General features: G+C 39.8%; 1 protein-coding gene across 16 annotated transcripts in view; it reads right to left on the reverse strand.

The window, feature by feature from the left end:
- Positions 1-4,707: 4,707 nt before the first annotated feature.
- Positions 4,708-23,208, reverse strand: part of picalma (phosphatidylinositol binding clathrin assembly protein a) — a 36,777-nt gene continuing 18,276 nt past the window's right edge. For 2 of the 16 annotated variants that reach the window (XM_042430649.1, XM_042430650.1), the window contains exons 11-22: positions 23,009-23,132; positions 22,262-22,395; positions 18,327-18,412; positions 15,061-15,141; positions 13,910-14,023; positions 11,981-12,109; positions 11,700-11,730; positions 11,516-11,615; positions 10,670-10,693; positions 8,374-8,433; positions 7,637-7,738; positions 4,708-6,210 (exon numbers count right to left, since the gene is read on the reverse strand). In XM_042430649.1, the coding sequence (XP_042286583.1) occupies positions 6,196-6,210; positions 7,637-7,738; positions 8,374-8,433; positions 10,670-10,693; positions 11,516-11,615; positions 11,700-11,730; positions 11,981-12,109; positions 13,910-14,023; positions 15,061-15,141; positions 18,327-18,412; positions 22,262-22,395; positions 23,009-23,132 (1,000 nt within the window). In that variant the 3' untranslated portion in view covers positions 4,708-6,195. Of the gene's footprint in view, positions 6,211-6,510; positions 7,033-7,636; positions 7,739-8,373; positions 8,434-10,669; positions 10,694-11,515; positions 11,616-11,695; positions 11,731-11,980; positions 12,110-13,909; positions 14,024-15,060; positions 15,142-15,581; positions 15,666-16,111; positions 16,265-18,326; positions 18,413-22,261; positions 22,396-23,008; positions 23,133-23,208 lie in introns of those variants that run through there. The other 14 variants (XM_042430665.1, XM_042430651.1, XM_042430656.1 and 11 more) reach the window with 14 other exon arrangements.

The raw sequence follows: 23,208 nt of genomic DNA on the forward strand, positions 1-23,208 counted from the left end.
CGGTCCCGGTGCTTCCTCCGCAGAATCCAACCGGTGCGCCGAGCCCCGGTTTGTTATCCAGGTTAGAGCGGGAAGAAGCAGTGGGTCTGACGGGCAGTTGAGTGAAGTGGAAACAGTCTGTCGGGGAGCTGCTGTGTTCGGTTGCACAGATAGGAAACACGTCGGCTGACAGGTATGTTGCTAATATTTTGCTCCCCTCATGTATGTTGATGGACTGGATTTTTTTTCCTATGTAATGTAATATTCTCAATAAATTATCTTCATTCAATTCTTCATATCCATCAGTAAATGTGAATATTGAAAAACATGACTCTTATTTTTACCAGTTTATTACTGCTTTTTATTTATTTATCTCCATTGCACGTGTAATAATTGTAATTATGTGAGTTCAGTTTTGGCAAGTTTATACTGCAGGTACAAAGTAGGACCAAACTAATTTTGTTATAGACCATCACTGGACCCACAGCATCACTTGTATTAAAGTTAAGGGCCCACTGGGAAACTGTAGAGCACAGTGTGCACTCCACTCTGTGCCCACATCGGCTCTAGAACATTGCCCACTGGGGACAATGTCCAATGTGTGTCCAGAGCACACCCACAGTATGCCCACTGTGGACCTACACTATTGTTACCATGCCCCCCAAGAAGTGGACATGCAGGGTTGCTGGGTTAAACATAAATACAATGTGTATAATGAAATTATGACTCCCAATTTCCCATGGATAATAATTTCACCATGACTCTCTGACTATAGCTTTTATACAGTCTATGGACTATACACATATGTATGTACATAATAAGACTAAATCCAGTTTTATCACACTCAAATTCTCAAAGATCAAAGGCTGAATGACCAAATGACAATATAGTTTTAAATAACTGAACAGAAGTCCACATAGGGTGAGTCTATAAGATAATAATGGTGAGGTTATTGAAAAAAGACCTGGTCAGTTGTGGTTAAAAGGAATTGATGAGGAAAACTAGACAACAGTGCCATCACATGACAGTGTAAGAAAAGTGCAATACTTACTAAAAACCATAAATTAAGACTCAAGACCAAGGAGGAATACATAAGTGAAATAAACTAATATAATTGAATTCAAAGAAAACATAACAAATACAGTAATAAATACATTTAAAAAGGTGAAAAATGAGTGTGACTGTAAAGGTGTGATATATAGTGGCAATATATAATGTTCCATTTACTTCAGATACATGACAAAAAATGTTCTTTTTATCAGTAAACGTATATTTTGTGAATAAGACATTTTGATAAATTAAATATAGAAGCAAAAAGTCCTAAATGTTTTGTATTATCTTCAAAGGAAAGGAAAATGTTTCTTGTATCAAAAAAGCAAATCCTGCCAATCAGAGAGTCAGTAAGATGAGAACGGCAAGATGAATCTTCTTTATACAGCTGGCTGGGAAAGGTTGTTCAGTGAAGAATTCATTTTAAGAAGTCACTGTATTAGAAGTGTAGTAGAGGCTCAATGAGGTCCACTGAAGCACAGTTACTTCTGACAGGTAGTTTGTCCTCTGCTGGGTTCTGTATCGAGGGACTCAGAATGCAGGTATCTTAAGAGTCAAAACTCAGATCAGCCAAAAGAATATGCTTCTAACAATTTCCTCTGTAAAATGGGCTAAGAAGCAGCACTTCCGTCAGCTGCACCTTTATACCACAAGGTGGCAGTAGAACTCCATTCTGCAAACTGGCCAAATCCAGCCAGCACAGATTTCTGAAACTCAGTTATTCATTGTGGTTCATATATATTGTAATTTCAAGAATTTCACATAAACATAAGCAATCCATCAACCTATATCCAAAAATACTCTCTATATATACTGAATACATACATACGTTCACACAGATAGAGACAAAGAATCATACGTTAGACAAAGACCTCATGTTAACATATCTCAAGATGTTTTACTGACACTGCAGCAGGCACATTAACACATATGTTAAAGACACATCTGTTTGTGCTGTGTTAACATTTTTTAAGAAAGACATAATTTCTCAATATCATTTTGCAATCAACTCTGTGTCAAGTTCCTTGTTTTCCAACAAGTGTGGTGTTGACAGACTTGGGCACAGGAAGTGAACTCAGTCACAGCTTCCTTTTTTAACAAAGTGGTTAGCGCCATCCCACCATGACTGTATCCAGTGTCTAACTACCTCCTGATGAAAGCCAGAACAGTTGGTCTGGCCTCAGGCTGCATCATGATGACGTACATTCTTCCCTCAGGTAGTGACTGTGTTAGGGTTTTATAAATGACACCAAAGCAAACTCTCCAACACCTTCATCTTCAGGAATCATTTTCCATGCAGTGTCCATGTTTCACAGTGACAGAGAGCATCTGGAGTGGGCTGAACCAGACTGAAAATATATCTCTGTACCTCAGGACCTTTGAGCACTGCTTAACACAAGTCAGGGTCGGCCATAAGGGAAGGAAGAACTGCACAGCATATTAATCCACCTCCTGTTCAGCAGAATAAAGAGATTTCCTTCACAATTTAAAAACTGTAAATGTATTGCTTTCATTTTTTCATGATAAACATAGAACATTTAGCATGTTCAGATTGTTGAATGCCTCTACACCTGGTCTGGATTTACAGTGCAAATATCTTATGTTGAAGTCTGAGACTATTCCTGCTAATGACTGAAATGCTGTTTTTTCCCATCCAACTCATTTATGGAAGGGAAGGAATCGTCAAACAAGGTTAACTGTCCAGAGACCACAGTGAAAGGGAAGGCCTCACTTCAACAGTAAGGCTTTTATTAACTCGCCAATTAATTCTATCATGAAAGTCAGTGTCTCACACAAACACACACTTGCATCTTTCTACTTCTGCATCTAAACTGAGGGGAAGTGGCAGCACAACAAAGAATCTTCCTATTGCTGTTGGAGCAGCTTTGCCAAGCAGGATGTAGCTTTTATATCAAGGGCCCTCTGTGTGTGTTAGTGTGTGTGTTGCACGTGGATGAGCTGCTGCACCTGCAGGTTCAGCACCAGAAGACTCCATAATGATGATGGTGGGACTCCAGCCTCCCCAGGGGCTAAGAACCCTGGATAACCCAGGGAGACTCAGTTTTCAAAAATTCATCAGCAGTGTGTCCTGAATGTTGTCAGTAAACTGAAACTCCTCCAACTTTACACATACAGGTCCGTGTACTCATCATGGGTAGTAGTGCTCTACAGCTACTCCTTAAATAACTGTTGCATAATGTCTTCTGTGGCACTAAAAGAGCTTTGTCAAGTCTGTGAAAAAACAAATGGATGATGTCATAGTGATGTCATCAGCATGCTCTCAGCTTGGGCTTGCAGAGTAGAAACTTAAAAGAGAAAGTCTGTTGCAAACTAGGGGTGTCAAGTTTGAAAGACATTTACCAGGCAGTTAGAGTGTGGTGTGATTAGTTGCATTATGGGAAAGCATTTCTGGAACTTGGCCCATAGTGGGGACTGAAAGTCAGGATATCTCAGCCTCTGCTACTTTAATTTTGACTGTTGTTTTTTCTGTACCTCTTATAAGTCCTCCAACTTTATGGAATTGCAACACTAAATCACTGGAATAACCCTTTTTAAAAAAAAACACATAGTAAAGATCACATTATATTACAGATAACAGTATGTATGGTAATGTAGTGCAAAGTAAACACAGAAGTTAAATTATTCTGTCTCCAAATAAAGATTGGATGCTCTTGACATGTATCAGTTGTTTCACTATAGCAGAGACTAGGTTTGGTTTTACTCTAAAGTGGCAGTCTACATTCCTACTTATATATAGATACAGATATATATATATAGATCCAATCATCACCATGACCTCCAGAGTGATTCATATTAGTTTCCATCAACCACCTGCTGGCTTTGCTCCACCACCAGTTTCTTAGGATCCTGTCCTATCTCCTGAGATCACAGGCCTGCACTTACAGAGTGACTTAACGCCCCCCTGAAAATCAAGTCTTGGCTGATCTCCAATGGTGTAACTTCTCACCTTGCTGAAGTAATGTACACGTGTAGTCCAAGACCCCATGACATCACTATTGGCTGTAGTTACAGGTGCAACAGACTTTAAACTTTCAGTGCTGCTTTTCAGTGTTGCACTAGATTAAAAGGACAGATTCACAATTTTTAAAGTGTGTCTTAAAACAGCAAGATCTCCTTCAAATGTGCTTTCAATGGAAGTGATGAGTGCATCCACAGTGGCCAAAATCCACAGTGTGTCCACAAAAATGCATTTAAAAGTTGATGTGAAGCTTATATGAGTCTTCATCAGTCTGAGTTAGTCATATCAAGTGGATATCTGCCACATTTACCGTCTTTTTAGCATCAAATTCACTCTTTGTGTTTCCTCGGACAGTGTTTCCCTGTTGAGCTGTGGTGGAAGTATAGTAACAAAAAGAGGGACTTTGGCACTAAAAAGACGGTAACATTGAAAGATATCTACTTGATTTGAAGGGATCTTCTAATGGTCAGTATGAACAGGAGGAATGATTACAACAAGAAAAACATGTTCCAATGTTCATTTGGGCTCCTGACTGTTGTTTTAAAGACAGACTTGAAAAATAGTTAAACCTTAGTCCTTTAATCTTTAATTAAGATGCTCTACATCGGTGGAATCTTTCTCTGATCTCATTACACAACCACTGACATAAAGTCAGTGCACAGAACATTTGGTTTTGATGAATAAATACAGAGCCAAAGAACTGTGGAAGCTTGCACTTTATTGGAAAAATCAAACAAACAAAAATATAATCTGCAGGGACAATGCAGCAAATATGCTCAGTTAATGGATTTAAGGGCCACTTTCATGTTCAGGTCATCTTTCATACCTGCACCCGTCCATTCCTGTGACTGGCAGGATCAGTTTTATATACACAAAGCACCGATCAACAGCGCTCTATTCTCCTGCACAACTGGACCTCTCTGCTCCTGCCCCCCACCCCACACCCACCCCACCCCTCTGTTACCAGTTTGACCCAAACCTACACCCGATGCCTCACCATGCCCCCACATTGTCCTAAACGCTCCAGTGCTCGCCTATGGAAACATGATCTGAGCATGAAAGAGACCCTGCACATTCAGGTTGAAAAAGGGCAGCCAGGAGCTTTGTTAAATGTAAGAATAAACGGCATGCCAAAAGCATCAAAAGCATAAATGCAGATTCCTTTCCAATGCAATGCTGCCTCGATCACAAAATGTAGTGCTTTTGCTGATGTGAAAAATGTTCCCTCGCCAAATTCATAGAAATCGACCCCACTGAATTGACGGCGTTAATGAATTTTGACGTCCATACACACCCTTAGTGTGACCCCTCGAGTCACAGATAACTGTACAAGGCATCATGCGAGTACAGAGAATATTTAGTGCCCCAACAGCAAAATGTGTCATCTCTTTAAACTTTATATTAACTTCTTTTTTTTTTAAAAATCATCTCAATCACTCAAAATCCAATTCTACAATCAATCATACCTATGTATAAACCTGAAGACCTTCCACAAGGAGAAGGTCAATGACTAGTTACATTTCCTTTTTTTTTTTTTTTTTTTTTTTTTAAATGTCATCCTCTCTTTAGGTAATCATAAATAAATACAAACAATACACAAGGAATGTCTACTGCAAACAATACATAAAAAAAGAAAGAAAACAAAAAATGTGTGGTATAAACAGTTGGAGTTTGAAATCTGTTTCCTAATCTGAGGATGCTTTAAGAAGGTAATCATGATTGATAATCAAAAGAAGTGACTCCCAGCCTCACCTGGACAAAGAGGAACAAAAAAAGACAACTCAAGCAGTGTGCATGTGAGACAACAACCCAACTCTCGTTTTTTTTTTTCCAGGTTCATAAACAGTGATGTGAAAAAGTTCTCCCTTTGGGTGTTCTGTTTCTCTCTTCGTCCAGGATACAGTAGGGGCTGAGTGATCCCTGTCCACATGGTTTTGAATGGCAGCACGTACTCTTCTTCTCCTTCCATGACTTAGACATGACTAGATGGGCACAATGTCCACTGTGATGCCTCTCTGAGATGGCCGGAGCCGCTCTGAGTCACCGTGATTTTATTCAACAAGTCTTTATTTGGGCCTTTCATTCTCAGAGAGAGGTGAGTTCATTAGAAGCAAACTGCAGGTTTGCTTGGATAGTTGACTTTGTCGTATATCATCTTCAGACGGGAAACAATGCTCCCCCTCAGGTTACATAAACTGCATCTGGGAACATGAAGAACAATGGAGTCAGTGCTTTATTTTTGGAACAAGGGAACAAGTTGTAGATGCAGTTTTGCAACCCCAGTATCCAGACTTCTGATGTCTCTCCATTCTAACTATGTACATAAATACATTCGCAACAAGGCAAAATAAAGAGGTGTGTGAAGCTGGCATCGCACAATAAGAGCTGAGGTCCTATTCACAAGAGACCAGTATCATTGCTCATTTAAATTCAATTATTCTGTGATCTCATCTGATGAGTCACATCAATGCCTTTTTTTTTTTGTTTAAGACAATGAATCAGATATTCAGATTTTGTCCAATTGCTATGTATTGATTTCAACAAGGCATGTTAGAACTACTTTAACCTACATGGACGGGTCAAAATTCAGGCCCGTGTGAAACTACAAGTTTAATTATCAGCATGAGACTAGTCCTGTGCAAATAGGGGTTTCAGTCTCCTGCAGAGCAAAGAAACCTCGACTAAATCAATCCTTATTCAACAAGAGGCAAGACGTGTGTGTGCAGAGTGCAAAGTGTGCAAAGCAGCCAGCTGGGGAGTGGAGCGCAGTGGCATCTCACAGGGGAGTGTTGTGACTGGCACCAGAATCAGTCATTTAACGGCCAACTGCGCTCAAACAAAGGAGAGTTAAACATGCAGTTTGTTGACTCAATCGGGATCCTTAGTTGTAATTAAGCACACACAGAAGACGAGCGGTACCTAAAGATGCTTTATAAGAAATTCTGCAGAAAGAGCTGTGCAAAGGGGTCCTTCCCTGGTGCTCTGAGGGGGCTGAGACTGGAGGGACTACAAGTTGTGGGTGACTGAGTCACAGAGGATGAAAACAGACCAGGAGAGAAATAGAAGAAGAAATAGAGAGCCAATGATAAGAAAGGAAACTCCATAAGAAGGGCTAGGCTACAAGTGAAAATAAAACGTAGACATCACTATTTTCAGCAATGCACATAATGATAGCATGTCAGAAAACAGCATCAAAGCCTTCATATTAGAGTGTGTTTTACAGTGACTGAGAGGTAGAAGCAGATTTAGCAACACAGCAACGCATTCATAGATGATTAAAGAGAAAGAAAGTACATTATGAAATCTATACACAAAGACTGGAAATAAGAATTCACTAATTAGATCTTGGCTTGTGAATGTAATGTTTTTCAGCTGCTTCCAGAGTCGGATTTGAGAGTTTTCACCACCACAAATACATTAACAACCTGTGGGAAACACTCGACTGGCTGTGGAGAGAAACAACTGAGAACCATCAGCCAGTGAAACAAGTTAGAACTGTACTGGAAAGACATTTCCTGACTCAGTATTTTGGAAGAATTGAACACAAAGTCTATCTGTTTCAGGCTGACAGGTTATTACACACAGACATGGAAGGAGTGGGATGCTGTAGATGTAGACATCTGTTACCTGTGCGCCTGGATTGGGGCCGAAGGGGTTGGGTGGTCTCATCACCGGTTGGGTGTACATCATAGTGGGCTGTGTCATCATCATGGAGCCCATGTTAGGGGGCTGATGGGAAAGAGAAACAGCAGGCAATAGATGAATAATAATACTGCCTAAACTAAACATACATCTCTCAAAATGAGGTTCTGGGGTTAGTTGGCTACAAAGTCATGTGTGTTGAGCCGTTTCCATGTGCTCTAAAAAGAGCTCTGTGGCAGTAGAGGGAAAACCAGCCTGTCCAATGAGAGAAGTGTGAAACGACTGAGCATCGTCACTCAACACCCAAATATGACCATGCCGCTGTCGTCTTCAAAGGACTCGATTCAGCTGGTTGGAGTGGGTGCAGAAAAGAAACCAGGGCCAAACATTCATGCTGACTGAAGGTGACACATTTACTGACCTCCAGTTCTTGGAACAGACTCCTTTTCTATTTGAGAAACTGATTTATTTACTCTAGATGCAAATAATAATCACAAGACTGGCTGTAAACCACTGAACAACACATGAAAAATGATGAGCTCATCTTCAGTGAGATGATAAAATAATTCCTCTTACGTTGATGAATACCATCTGTAGTCTAAAGGAGGTTACTGCACTCTGAACTAAATAAAATAAGAAGACTCTCTCCTCGCATGCATGCAGAATCTGAGTGTGTGACAGGAAGTGAAACCCTGCTGGAAAGGCAGTCCCAGCTGACTTACCATTGCATATGCCATCATGCCTGTTGGTGTGGTTGCAGGGAAGGCCATGACAGATGGTGCCTGAGGTGACACAAATCAGAATCAGGGCACAGTGTTACCCAACTCTACAAACACTAAACTGTTTATTCAATTCATGAGACTTGAAGTTAGACTCCAGTATTTACTGCATGAAGTAAAATGAACCTTTAGAATCTTATTATATGAAGAAAGAAGACAGAATTCAGTTGACACCAATTTGAATTTATCTCAAATTCAACTCTGTCGACACTCAAAAGGGTGTTTAGCAGGAGAATGTCTTCTCTTAAGAGAGCTGTCACATGATAAAGCTGACCTTGTTCTGACTTGCTAAGCTCGCTGGTGCTTTTCTCTGCTTCATTCAAACCTCAGCGCACTGTGTGTCTGCACAGTTTTCATAGTTAATCAAGAATGCAGCTTGAATGGAAGCGTGAAGATTGCAGGACACCGCAGACTGTGAGAAAATGACTGCAGGATTCAGACAATATGAAGATATTTGAAGGTTACTAACAGCTGATATTCAGTGTTAATGACTAGTTGTGAAAGTGGCTGAAAAACAGCATTTAGGCCACCAGATAGTGAAACCTTCCACAGAGAATCAATGCGTGAAATGTTGCTTTCAAAACTTTGTATCTTATCAGAGATGGATTTTTTTCAAACATGCCATTGACAGACAGAGGTAAAGGAAAGCAAAAAAAAAAAGAAGAGTGTGTGGAGTCCTGGAAGTAGAAGCTGGTTACTGGCAGGTGCAGAGCTCCTTGTGGAAAGAGATTAGAGAGAGTCTGTTTCTCTGAGCGCTCCTTGCTTCTCCAACAGCCCCTGCAGTGATAACAAACCCAGATTTGTCTAATGCCCAGCCCTCTCGGGAAGGATACGTTTCATTAACTATTCAGTCGTTGGCGAGGGAGGCGCAAGTGAGTCAGACGTGACGCTGCTGCCAAAATTGGTTCTTTCATCACAGACTGTGCTTGTTTCATTGCACCGAGATCTCTCCTTCAGAATTCCTCCTCGCTTACAATGTTTGGTTTGTGTCAGGGACACCTCACTCAGCGTCTCTTAGATCGTCAATTATTACATGATAAGACTTGTTTTTTTTTGCATCATGTTATTGATCATCCTTCAATAAGGAGTGGTGAGAGCTGTGTGAAGCTTCTTGGTGTCTTCTTGGCTTTCAACATAATCACAAGCACTGAGTGTTTAGTAGGAGCTTAGACTATTCAAGTATTGTCAGAGGCTTGTTATGAACATTTTTTTACCAAAGTCAGACGACAGATTGGATATTTGAAACCAAAACATTGAATCCAAAAATCACAAAAACACAAATCAGATGCATGGAAGGTACAGAGAATAACATGAGAAAAGGTTCTCAGTAAGAATCAGATGACCTGACCCTTCTTATTTCACCCTTAAACTAATCCAAACCTGCATGACAATACTATAACCCAACACGGCCAGACAAGACAAACCAGACAAACAATGGCTACACATGTTGAGCTCTAAAGAGTTTTTACAGCTCCACGTTGGTTGGTAAAAGGTGTCACTAAAGTCCTTTTCATTCTCCTCCATTAACAATCCTGGTTGAATCATCAGTACACTAAACCAGTGATGGTACTCTGGATTACTGACAGAAACAATACTACAGGAGACTGATCAACTAGTGTATGAGCCCTGAGAATGCAGTCTGCAGTCCTGTAACAGTCAGGTAATGAAGGAAACACTACAACTGTCCTCCCAACAACTGTTCAATAGGACAACATAGACAGACACAAGAGCCTGTGACTGGTAGCACACCAGTTGAAGAGAGTAAAGGACAATCAGGAACAGTAAATACACAATTCAGGAAAACCTGAAAGTCATCCAGAAAAGCCTTTAGTCCCACAGTCAGTCAATACCTTACACTGGTGAGTCAGCCAGAACAGACCTGGCAGGGAAGGCTTGACTGGACATTTCTTGGCAGACAGAAAACAGACTCATTTTTAAATAACAGTAACTTGATATTAGTTAAAAAGCTGTAATAAAGTAGTTCCAAACAAGCCTGTACTGAGCCCCTCTGCCCATGTCTAGGCTGTCCACACAGGAGCAGGTCTGATAATGGGGCTGAGCCCAGGCTGCTGTATGCTGTGGCTGCAGTGTTAAAGAGTCCTGACAGTGTGCTGTGGCTGTTAGCTGTGGCATGGCCTCTGGACAGAGTGGTGCAGAGTTAATATCAACCAGTGCATGCCAGCGTTGGTCAGAGAGCGGGGGAGATATTAAACCATATGTACAGTAGGGATGGACTTACGTATTGTGGGAAATGCATGCCGTTCTGTATGTTTGGCCCCGGAGAACAATTACACATTGCAACAGACACAGACATTAGAAGAATCATTTGGAGCAAACATTGGTACGTTAACATTAACAGACAAGACATAAGACACATAGAATAGTAGTATAGTATACTGCTGAGCTTTAAGATCCCCTCCAGACATGTTTGAAGATATATTAAAATATTCTGCTTTAAATAAATAAGCAAATATCTTTCATTTTACACTTGTGTTAGTTGCATATCGGACCATGACTGTCTCCAGACTAGTTGTGATGTCATAAATCATGCTCAGAAGTACATGTCTTCAGCTCAGATTTCATGTGAGCACAGAGACCAACACACTTTGAGTGGAGGGGAACTTTAAGCTCTATCATCAGTTGGCTCAAGGTAATATATTCTAGCTCTTTACTGACAGTCTTGCTGCTCTCCCTTGCTGAATGTAAAAATCAGCTGGTCAAGTTGAAATTGGATTGAAATCAAAGGCTGGAAGATATATAACCTAAAATCTCTCAGTGCACGTGTTCCCATTATCATGTTGTAATTACAGCAGAATCTGTTAAAGATACTGGACATTTGTCTAATTGGTTGGTTTAACTTTTGGTTACAGGTCACTGGCTGTTGTAGTTATTGTCATTTTATAGATATTTATTGACAACTGTGACATAAGTAACAGTTAGCAACAGTTGATTCTGAAGCCCTCATATTCTGAGGATGTGTGAGAATCTGGAGGAGAAGCAGTGCTAGTGCAGTCACGTCCAGCTGATCTGTTTTCTGGCTGTTTTCACTGGTTGGGGGGGGATAAAAGCAGCAAACAGGTCCTACCATGGTGGCAGGGTTCCAGGTGGTGGAAGGAGTGGTCTTGGGTTGCCAGTTGTTTCCACCTGTCAGCTTCTTCTCACCTGGCTGACTCCAGTGAAGATCACTGCAGAGATCCAGTAAACATGTTAGCTGTGTTTAGTATGCTGTATCAGAGACGTTGAGTTAAATATTAGCTGAGTGCACTTACTTCTTTGCTGTGCCGTTGCCAATCCCCAGATCTAGAATAGACAGACGCAAAGTAACACAAAGTCAGTTTTTTTCATTTGCTCTATATTTTATCTTCTCAGATTTTACACATTTGATGTTTGTATTTTTTTTCTTATTTACATGCTTTAATTTAGTAAACTATACCATTTTCCTTTGCTGCCACTGTTTGACACAATTATCACCTTGTATAATAATCTGCTTCTAAAACAATGAGTACTTTTTATTAACTGTTATGGTCACAGTATCTTTAAGTGCACTTACTGCCAACAAGGTTGGCCAGTGAGGAGTCCAGGTCGCTGGACACCAGTTTGTGAGACTGTTGGCCGTTGGGGGTCATGCTCTGATTGGGTGAGGATGCCACTGTAGGTTTGAGGATGTCACCTAAAACATCTTAATCAAAGGGGGCAGGACAAAGGGACAGGAAGGGTAGGGGGGGAGGGGAGGGTGAGAGGTTTGGGGGTCCCAGAACAGGTGAAGACACAATATACAACAGATACACAAGACAACAAATCCACACACACACACATAAGACAAATACACACAATGCACACACATGGACAAAGAGAGGATGTTCAGCGTGGATGAGGCAGAAAGCAGTGATCACAGAAAAAAAACTCATCAAGCCAAGACTGTGTGAGAGGAATGTGTGTCGAGTCAACTCACCCAGTCATGCATATGCCATGCAAAAAGCCAAGACCCCAGGGAGTGTGTTTAACCCCAGGACGAGGGAAAAGAGAAAAAAAAAAAATGTTGAGATCGTGAGCAGCCTAGAACCCAGTGAGGGTGTACAGACAGTGAGTGTGTTAGAGCTTCAAGTTGCTACATTTTACAAACATTCATTTATTCTTGCTAAATTAATTATGATATGTTGGTATAATTACCATACACTAATGAGGCAATGTGTGAAATCATTGTTATCCTCAATCACACTCCAGTGGCACTGTTAGTGACAGTGTTTATCAAAATAACAATTTCCCATTAATCAAAATTTTTGTGTTTTTTCTCTCAAATCTGTCTCAGTGTCAGATATGTTTATGTTTCCAGTTATGAGCTCATTTGTTAGTAATTACACCTACCACTATTAATAATGAGATCTGGATTTTAAAACACTACATACAACTGATAATATCTGCAAAACCTTGAACTTATTTCAATCACAGGTGAAAAAAACAAATCTTAAGTGCATAATAAATATAATCATATGTAGGGATTTTTGTATATATATACATATATATATATATATAGATAAATAGTCTTTATGCGAGTCCCTCCAGGCTGAAATGATTTCCACTGCCACAGAAAACACACACAACACACAATGTCATCTTCTGCACCTGTGCATGCTAAAAATAAACATTCTGATGAGATGGCAGAAGCACATGACACATGAGTAGATATCCAAAGATGAGAAGTACCGACAGCAGCTATTCACGATGTGCTCGGCAGGATATTTCTCCCACCTCTGTCACTGGCTTATGGTTATGTACTGAGCACGCTCGAAAATCTGTTTCATGTTTCAGAGGATGTCTCTTTTGAAATTAAGGAAGCTGTCACTGAACTATCTTAGTGGGTAAAATGCCATCTTAGTTAATCAGTCAGGGCTACAATTATTACAGTGTGCAAACCGCATGAAGATGCTGACGACAGCTTACAGTGTAGTGAAAATATCTACAAGAGTCCACTTTGTTCTGAGCACAAAGATTGGCCAATCATGTCACTGATCAGCCAAAATAAGAGTGCATGGTTGCCCATAAAATCTGAATTAGGATAGTCTCCATACATTGTCAAATATTTTTGATGATTTCAAAGTTCAAAACAGAGAAAGTTGGCTAGTTAAGTATAACTGTACCAATGAAACCTGTCAGCATTCAGAGCTCTGGCACTGTTGTGTTTAAGAATTAAGAATGTGGTTAAGAATGTTTTATTTGTGTGTCCACATGACAAACGCTTAATAAAAAGAGCCACTGGCACCAAAAAAATGATTTCCTTTTCCTCAAAAGATTTGCCTTTTGTCATATTTAGGAAAGCCACTTTCATAATCTGCTGAAACATGACTGCTCAAAGAATTCATAGTCCACATAAACCACACACACACACACACACTGACAAACAAATCAAAGTCCAGCACTTTGATTATATAGCCTTGACATGATGGACGTGCATGTCTGTCTGTGGAGATGCAACACTTACCTGTAGGATCCAGGTTGTTGGCATTGGTGTTGTTGCCAAACACTGAGTCAAAGTCGACGTTAAGGCTTCGAGAGTTCTGTGGCTGCTGGGGCGTTGGGGAGGCTGTAAACCCTGCTGAAACAAACAGATAACCAACAATCAGGAACCAGATCTGACACAACTATACCTCTGTTCCTCCAAACACCACTACAAGCAGCGGTACAACCTGTGACATACTTCTAAACCCTGCTGCCCCAGAAAGGCTGTTCTACCTTACACACAATGATGTTTTTGTATAAAGAGGTCATATGATGCCATGTTATACCGTCTACTTCTCCATCTTCTTCATGCCTAAGTACACTTTTACATCTACAATAATGACAAACCAGTCAAACTGGAGGGCAGCATCATGCTTTTAGAACTTACCCTTGTAGATATAAACCGTCTACAATTCTAAACTTGTTTGTAAAAATGTGCAATAAAACTCAACCTTGAGGCAACTATCCTGGCCAGTGTGGTATATCACTCTGCCCACTGCGTCCTGTTGTTTGTTGGTGTCCATCAGTGTTTTGGTGTATTGTGTATTTTTGTATGATTTGTGTGTTTTTGTATATCCTGACTGCAAACCAATTTCCCTGTAAGGCAAAATAAAGATACTGTGAACTTTGAAGGCTAACACCACAGGTTAAGACTGAGAGTATCACATATACAGTAACCTCTGTCTTTCAAGGAAAATATCATTTCTTGCAGGCAACAAACACTGGAGGCATATGATGCACGGGTCTTGATACAGGTTGATGCGTCAGGATATCGTCCTATTTCCCAGCGTCCGCACCCATCAATGCTTCATCATAGCTAGACTGCTACATCCCAGCTACTGTAGCCAACTACTTCTCCTGTCTATACATGTGACGAATGATGCAGGGCTACACAACTGGTGACTGTTGCATTTTACACAGATAGATCATATTTTAGTGGGGGTTGTAATGCTTGGTCTACTGAGACTACTGTCCGCTGAGGGAACAGCACATCTCTGTCTCCTCTAGAATGAATTGGTCAGTGTATATTTGTTGAAGATTGTTGAGTCTAGAAGGTGCTCTTTCCTCTACACATCAGGTGTATTAGGTTATGTGTGGACATGGTAACGTCTCGATAGAGCCGGATGCACCTACCTCTGAATAGACCAGCTACAGCAGGGGGCTCAGATTGGAAGAGAGCAGTGGTGGTGTAAGGGCTTGGCCCACAGAAGGAGTCTGACACACAGCAGCAACAGCAGCAGACAGGCAAAGAACCAGATGGAGAGAAAGGAGGGAGGAAGAGGGGAGAAGATTATGAAGATAGGAGACCAAAAAAAAAAAAAAATACAGCAGTGAAAGAGCTAGTAGGGGGGAAGCCAAGCAGCTGTGGGCAGGGCTTTTTAACAAAGCGGGAAACAAAAATCAGGATTTGCAGGACAAAAGCGGAGGAAGCCAGCACTCATTACATGGCTAAACTAAATACAGGGCAAAATTAAGGGCAATGCAAAACTAGTGGCTAACCACAAAACAATGCAGGTTCACACCCATGAGCTTGTAGGAAGCAAGGAAGGAGGAAGACAGCATGTTCAGTGGGAACACAGTGTGTAAATCCAGTTCACATATATTACACAGCATCTCACTCATGTCAGCAATCTATCAGCCAGACACCATAGTACCTGTGATAAATGTCTCTATCTGTGCAGTAGCATCAAGATCAGATGCCAGGGAAGAACTTGAATCAAAAAATGGATTGTAATGATCTGGAGAAAAACAAAAATGTTGCTGAAAAAAGATGGACATTCATGCAACAAAAGAGTGTTGGCCTTTGAAATACAAACAAAGTCAGAAAGCAAATAAAAGATTAAACAGCCTAAATCAAAGAATGTTAAGAGCTGAGAAAATAAACACAAGGAAACTTAGCCTGATTGTGGAGGGAAACAAATATTTAGAGTAGGGCAGCATGCCAGATCTTTGATGAATGTGAGAAAAGTGTCAAGAAACAGTATGTTCTACCCAGTGACCCTAAACCAGTTCAGGCATTTCCTCCACTTCTTTCCCTACTGCTTTAAAAAAAAAAAAAAAATCACCTACAGTAAATCCTATCAGCCAGGATGAAGTTATGAGACATCAGTATGACATGTTGTGTGGTAACAAAAAGGAATGTAGACAGTAAAAGAAAAGAGAGGATGCAGCAAAACAATCCCACCGAACACTTCATGGCTAGGTGTCCTAGAGGACAGACTGCCAGCGTCAGAGGACGCGGCGGGCAGGTGGACAGCATCGACAACAGGTAGTGTGAGGAAAGGGTTTGAGTTTGGAATGGAATCCTCCACAACTTCTGCAGCAGAGGTGAAAGGATCTGAGTGGGCAGAGGGAGGAGAAGAGGAGGACAAGAAACAAAAGGAGAGAGGGAACAGAGAGATTATGGTGGAGAGGAAGGTGAGAAAAGTTAAAAAGAGAAGTTAAAAAAGTGCATGCAAGATGACGTAGAAGGGGGGGAAATGTCAGAAATGTAGGTGAGAAGGATTAAAACAGTGTTAGAGAAACAACAACAGGCTGATACCGTGCGCTCTGCTACACTGCTCTGATTGGCCCAAATTCTAGGCCAGGCTAGCAGCTTTATCACTAGTGCTTCAAGCAGTCCAGAGGTTAAGAGTCTCCATTATCAGAAGGGTTAGAGTCCAGCACAGGAGCTGACATCCAAAGACATCTGTGCTCACAATAAAACAACTGTGTATGGTGTTTGTGTTCAGAATGTGGGTCAGTTTGGGGAATCTTGCGTAACCTGTGTGTGACAAAATACACTGAGTGCAAACATGTTCAGTGAACTTTAACACTTAGACTTACAGGTACTGTAGCTTTCCTCCCACAATAAATATGAATGAGTACAGACTATGTGGCCTAATCTAAAACTATACTTGAAGTGTGCCGTCTAATAACTTAGATTACAGGCAAACACGGCTGGTATCTGTGTCTACCACATTATTTACATACCTTTTGATATGAGACTGAAGTGAAAAGCACACAAAATTATAAAGAGATATGAGATAAGGTTGCAACTGCAACTATTTATCATGCATATTATACTTCTAATGTCTTTATAAGAAAACAAATGCAGCGTCCGTTAGTTTCATATTCAAAGCATGCATCAAGTAATACTGTACACATTGTATACAGTGTTAAGCAGGTGTTTTGCAGGCACTGAACGTTTAATGTGTGACAACAAAATTCTAACACTTTAATTTACAGCTACAGCAAAAGTTTCCTAGAAAGAACTATGTTACCTGATACTTCTTATAGAGACAGTTTAGTAAATGATGTTGGGTTGATAAGCAGTAATTTCCCTGGAGGAACCATTCCATTTAAACCCATGCCAACTATATCATATTATTACTACTCAAACAGTTATTCCTTTCCTTCATATTCTTCATATATGATCAGCTTCGTGCTTGCCTGTAAATTAACTTCAGACCTGCTGTGCACATATGTTAATCTAGGTATCAACGGGAAGAAATAAACTGAAAGTGTAATGACTGAATACATTCTCCTTTTCCCCCTATTATTACCAACTTACTATTAATGCAGTTCTTTTCAGGAACCTTCCTTTGAATTTACAGTTACATATTGGTTATTTCCTTAGAAATTATTGTAAATAACATGTCACCCAAAATTATTTTTGTGTTTAATATTCTAATAAAAATCAAATGCAAATCAAATCATGCAAATTGTTGCCTCAGCAACACTTGTAACATGTACCATGCTACTTAAAACCTATTCACATATACATGACCAGAGAAGATTGATCAGGGACATGATTTATCGCACTGCATTTCATGATTTATGGAGCTTGATAAATAATGATGTAGCCAGGGTTTGTGAAATTTCTGTCCACCTCACACAGAAATCACAGCTGCTGTCATTTGCATGTGTAAGGGAGACAACTGTGGTTGTAGGGCCATCATTAGCTGATGTTTAACAGTAAATCTACAATAAAACATTATGGCAAACAACTCATAAAAAAAGACATCAATTACTTTAAAGGAAAAGTAAGGAGGGAAACGTAGTGCCGGCAAATGAGCAGGGAGCTCTGGGTGCAGGCAGCATGGAGGGAGGTTCAACATTGTTCATACTGTCCACATTGTGATGATACAATGCTGGTTGAAAATCTGCAGTTTCCCTTTAAGTAGGTTGCATTAATGGGTTTTAAATAGTTGCCATTAGTAACACTTATGTTTTATGTTTTCAGTTTTTCTTTAATTCTGTGTGCATATATATATGGTACACAAATTCCCAGGAATCATACAGCTGAATGTGTGAGAGTTTCAGGGATGTGTGTGTGTGCTATTGAGTATGTGACGTGGATGTGTGTCTGTAAATCGCAGTATGGACTGAAGTGTTGCCAAGAAGAACAGAGCTCTCACCTCCCCATGTGTTGGTGGTGGAGAGAGGCAGTGGCTGCTGGAAAGCTGGCTGCAGGTCCAGCAGGTCGTTGGCTGCCTTAGAGGTGCTGCGGAGAGGGAGCAGGAAAACAAGGGCACGGAGGAGAAATCAGTCACTCATTCACAAAACATTAATCACCTTCCTCAGTTCCAGGGTTGTGACTAAAAGAGGAAAGTATGGCTGCAGTTTTGTCCTCAGGAAAGTAGATTAACCTGAATAGATTTTCTGATAGTGGTAATATGTTACAATAGCACCATTGGATATTTATACCTTTTTAAAAAAAGTACATTCGAAAACTGCTTTCTTCATTCCTGTGTGGACAGTGTTGTGTTTATGCGTTACGTTGCCCTCATTTGCATAAGTATTTTCACTTATGTTGCATTTTCTTGTGCTGCATCTAATCTTATCAGCACTGCTGCTGCAGCATTCTAGTTTCTACACAAGGATCAAAGTTTCATCTTAAAGAACTAAGAATCTATTCTGAAATGTTTTATAAATACATATAGCCTTCATGCCAGCAGCACAGCCAGAAATATTCATTTAGGTGTGTCTGCAGGATATACGGTGTACAAGAACAGTTGTTTACTTGTTTTAAGATGTCATTAGTATTTGCCTACCATTCATTGTAACAGCAGGCTATTGGTTTTGTTTACTGTTGCTCAGCAACATATGATAGTTTCAAGAAATAATGTGGCAGAGGTAAGCTACATTATTTCTTCATTTAATGCTGCAGTGATTTCCCCAATAACAATATAACACAACTGTTGCATCAAAGCAACAAACCTGGAGCTGTGGTGACTACAATACTCACATCTGCAGCATTCAACATGCAACTACATCACATCAGATTTTCTAATAGCAAGGGTAACCACACAACCATACCTTTCTTAAGGCTAAGCCTATAAACTATTTCAACAAAAACAAACTGACAGCGTGCCCCTTACATAAATTAAGTAAGCCTCGTGTATCCAACAATACAGCAAAGAGATTAACCAAGTTTAGCTTCATTTATAAGCTATCATTACATTCAAATATAAACATAAACCACCCATAAATAATGCTCCAGGATCCAATACATAAACCAATAATCTGCAGTCCATACAGATTAGAGTCTGAGGAATTTAACTATCATATGTTGTTTTTCTCCTCCTATGCCATTATGCCTTTAGAAAAGGTATTCAAGACATCAATTATGCAAAACATTATCAAAAAAGTATTCAATTAAAGCTCCATTCTCAATACCTATCAGATCTAAATCAGGGACATGAACTTTTTCAAACAATATTTGTCATAAATCATGATATAAAGGACAGTATAGACTGAAATGAATTTTGTTCTCCACCTCATTTAGCTCACAGTATTCAGATTCTTTCATCTTCAATCACACCTCTGTATCTTCCAGTTTCAATATGCAGAGGAAATATACCACCATTTTCACATTTGTAATCTTTCTTAAATAGACAATAAGTTCTCAATTTTAGCTTCTGACAGATTTCTTCTGCCCATGATTGCGTGCATTTAGCCCAGACTTGGTATTTAAACTCCTCCACCTCCACATTTGCCTTTTAGAGATCATTTTCTTCAAGTCCACACTCTTCTAGTCTCCACTTTTTTTCCTCCACAACATTTAGCAACACATGTCAGCATTGCTTGGAAATCTTCCTAATTTACCGACAACAAGATGATATCATCAGCATAGAGAAGAACGTTTACAAGTACATGGCCACATAATAGCCCTTTCCCCAGCTGCTTTACCTCTCTTGCCAAATCATTAATGAAAACAGCAAATAATGTTGGTGATGGAACATCACTTTGCTTAACACCAGAGGGCGTGGAGAACCATTCTGTAAAATATTCACTCACCTTTGTAGAGGCAATGGGTGCCCTATATAAGGAGTTAACAGCTTGATAGAATTTTCCATTAACCTCTATTTTGTAACACTTATATTTCAGGAGATCATGATCAACAAAATCAAATGCCTTTTGAAAATCAATAAAACAAGAAAATGTGGGCTTATTGTATTTTAATCTGTTTCTAACCACTATAGATACTGTATAAATATGATCTATACAGGCTCTTCCCCATCGAAAACCATTTTGCTCCTCTTCTAGACTGTTTTGCTCTAAAAACTGTACTAATTAATTATTTAAAATGGAGGAATACAATTTATATACAGTGCTCAGACTAATGCCACGATGATTTAATGGCACCTTTGGGTCATCTTTTGGGGATTTTGAAGTTATAATTGATCTGAAACCAAATAAAGGGTACAATACTATGATCAAAACATGTTTTCAGCAAACAATACAATGAATCAAACATTTTGGGGGATTCAACACTTCATTAGGCAACTCATCTATAACAAAAGCTTTTTGGACTTCTTCTACCTATATGTCTGTTTAAAAATTCATAACTGTGAGAGTAGTGCCTTACAGGTTCCCTCTTCAAACAACATACACATTCATAAAATTTGTCAAAGTTTCCATACTGTCTTGAGAAGAGACCAGAGAAAGTTCCCTCCCATTCATTTAATACCTTAACCAAATCCAATGATATTTCTCCTTCACACCAAACCTGCACAGGAATCTTTTTAAAGCATTTAGGGCTCAGATTATTTATCTCACTCCAAAAATGTTCAGGATTCTTTGCTGGTATTTGCTCTAAATGTATTACTTGTCCTCTCTGATATCTTCGTTTTTAGAACCTTAGGTTTTTATCAAGAGTATACCATTTATGCTTGTGAATTATTTTACACTGCTTTCTTAATCTATGATCTTTACATTTAAAAAAAAAAGATTTAAACATAGCTGTACGTCCCATATCTGAGTTTAAAAAAGTATCTGGCACAGTTCCTTTCACCCACTTTTTAAATCTGTTTAGCTGTAGCAAATACTTCTTGAGACTGGGGCATTTTATAACCAGCATTAAACATTAGCCACAGCAATGAGTGATCTAGTAATCAACAATGATCTCTGGCCAAATTGAATAAAGCTCTATCCTCTACCACCGGTGAGACAAGCAATAACTTAAATTCTAAGCAGTTTTCTAGATATTCAAATGGAGCTACAATGTAATGGACCAATAATCCTACCAATAATTACACACATTCAAGAATCTCTTAAAAACTCAAGAAAGGTTTCTCTGTGTTTATTAAGAAAATCATCAATTGCAACTCTCCGAGGGATAGAATCTTTCATATTTCCAATTCTAGCATTTAAATCCCCGCAAATTTGGCAAGAGAGGTAAAGAAGCTTGGATATACAAAACAATATCCAGACATCTTATGTTGAAATGAAAGGCCTATAATGCCATCAACTTTTTCAGTAATTTTAGTCTTATACTATAATAAACAAGACCTTACTAACAGCCCTACTCCCTGTGACGCTGTAATGCTTTCATTAATCTGCGTTTTCCTATTTTCCTTTAAACCAAACCATACATACACCTCCAACTCAATGACATTTTCCCCTTGAACATGAGTCTGATTTAGGGAAACAATATCCACATTAATTAACTGTAAAATGGATACTCTGAGATCACGATTTACTAAAGTCCACCCATTGATGTACTTCCAAATCACTTCACTCAATAATCTACAAACCTTTTAGCTGTAAAAGCAGCTGATATAAAACATCTGTTTTTGGACTGCAAAGTTTATTTTACAAATTATTCTGTTTAATACATAAAATTATGGCTTTCCTTTCAGCTTTAATCTCAAACTCTTAAACATCTGCAAAAGAGTCTAAGATCTAATGAATTAAAGATTTGCCAAAAAGTGTTTGATCTAAATGAATGTTCGTCTGCATCTGAATGTATAAGCAGCATTAACTCCCACTGGCATCCCTTTCAAGACATCTAAGGAAGCCATGAAACGCCATGAATGGTGATTACTGGATGCAAGTCCTGTGACCTCACCTGTTAGTGGAGCTGGGGGTGGAGAAGAGGTCAATGGCAGGGGCCGAGTTGATGGTCCCCCCAATTGTAGAGATGGGGGAGGAGTCTGTGGTTGCTGCAGCAGGGTTCTTCTGAAGCTCTTTCAGACGCTGCTCCTACAATAATTAAGAAGTCAGAGTTAGCAACACAGAAGCCAAGCTGTGTTCAACTACTCAGTATAATACTACTCAGCATATTATCTTTTGAAGATTTTTTGGGGGGGAGGGGATTGCCTTAATTTTGTAGTAAAGGGATAGAAATATGAGGAGAAAGCAAAGGGAGTGACAAGCAACAAAGGCCCCAATCCTGAATTGAACTGGGGATGTTGCGATTACAAGGTGTGTATCTCACACCACTAGACCACATGGACACTACTCAAAATCTGTAAAAATTGTTATGGCTATGCATTTGATATCGTTAGTGGGATTGAGTCTAGACCTAAAGGACACATCAGCACCCTAATGAAATATTTCAGAATGCAGAAGAACACATGCAAAACATGATTGGGAGTGAATACTAGGACACAAAAGGATAGCACTGTTGCCAGTTTGGGGAAAACTCCAACGAAAGGCTTCTTCAGACTTCCCCAAAAGCCAGTTTCTCCCACCCTTCACACCGCAGCAGAATAAACGTCATTTAAGAGCTGTGCAGTATGTGCTGCTGGACATTGCCCCTCTGGCCTGAAGAGCACTAAGCTGAAAGGAATGTAGGTGAGTAAGGAAAATGTACTTTTAGTGCTTTTAGGCGACTCTGCTCTTCCTCCAGGGCTGCTTGTTTTTCCCTCTCGTCCACTTTGGTGAAAGATATGCCGGTGTTGGCCAGGGAGGAAACAGCATTGGAGAGGGTGCTAGCCCTAAAGGGACACACAGAAAATGGTGACAAACCAACAAGCATTTCAGCGCTACGGAAAACCTCTGTTAAATATCAGC

This window comes from Thunnus maccoyii, chromosome 13 (genome assembly GCF_910596095.1).
Source record: "Thunnus maccoyii chromosome 13, fThuMac1.1, whole genome shotgun sequence".
Lineage (NCBI taxonomy): Eukaryota > Metazoa > Chordata > Actinopteri > Scombriformes > Scombridae > Thunnus > Thunnus maccoyii.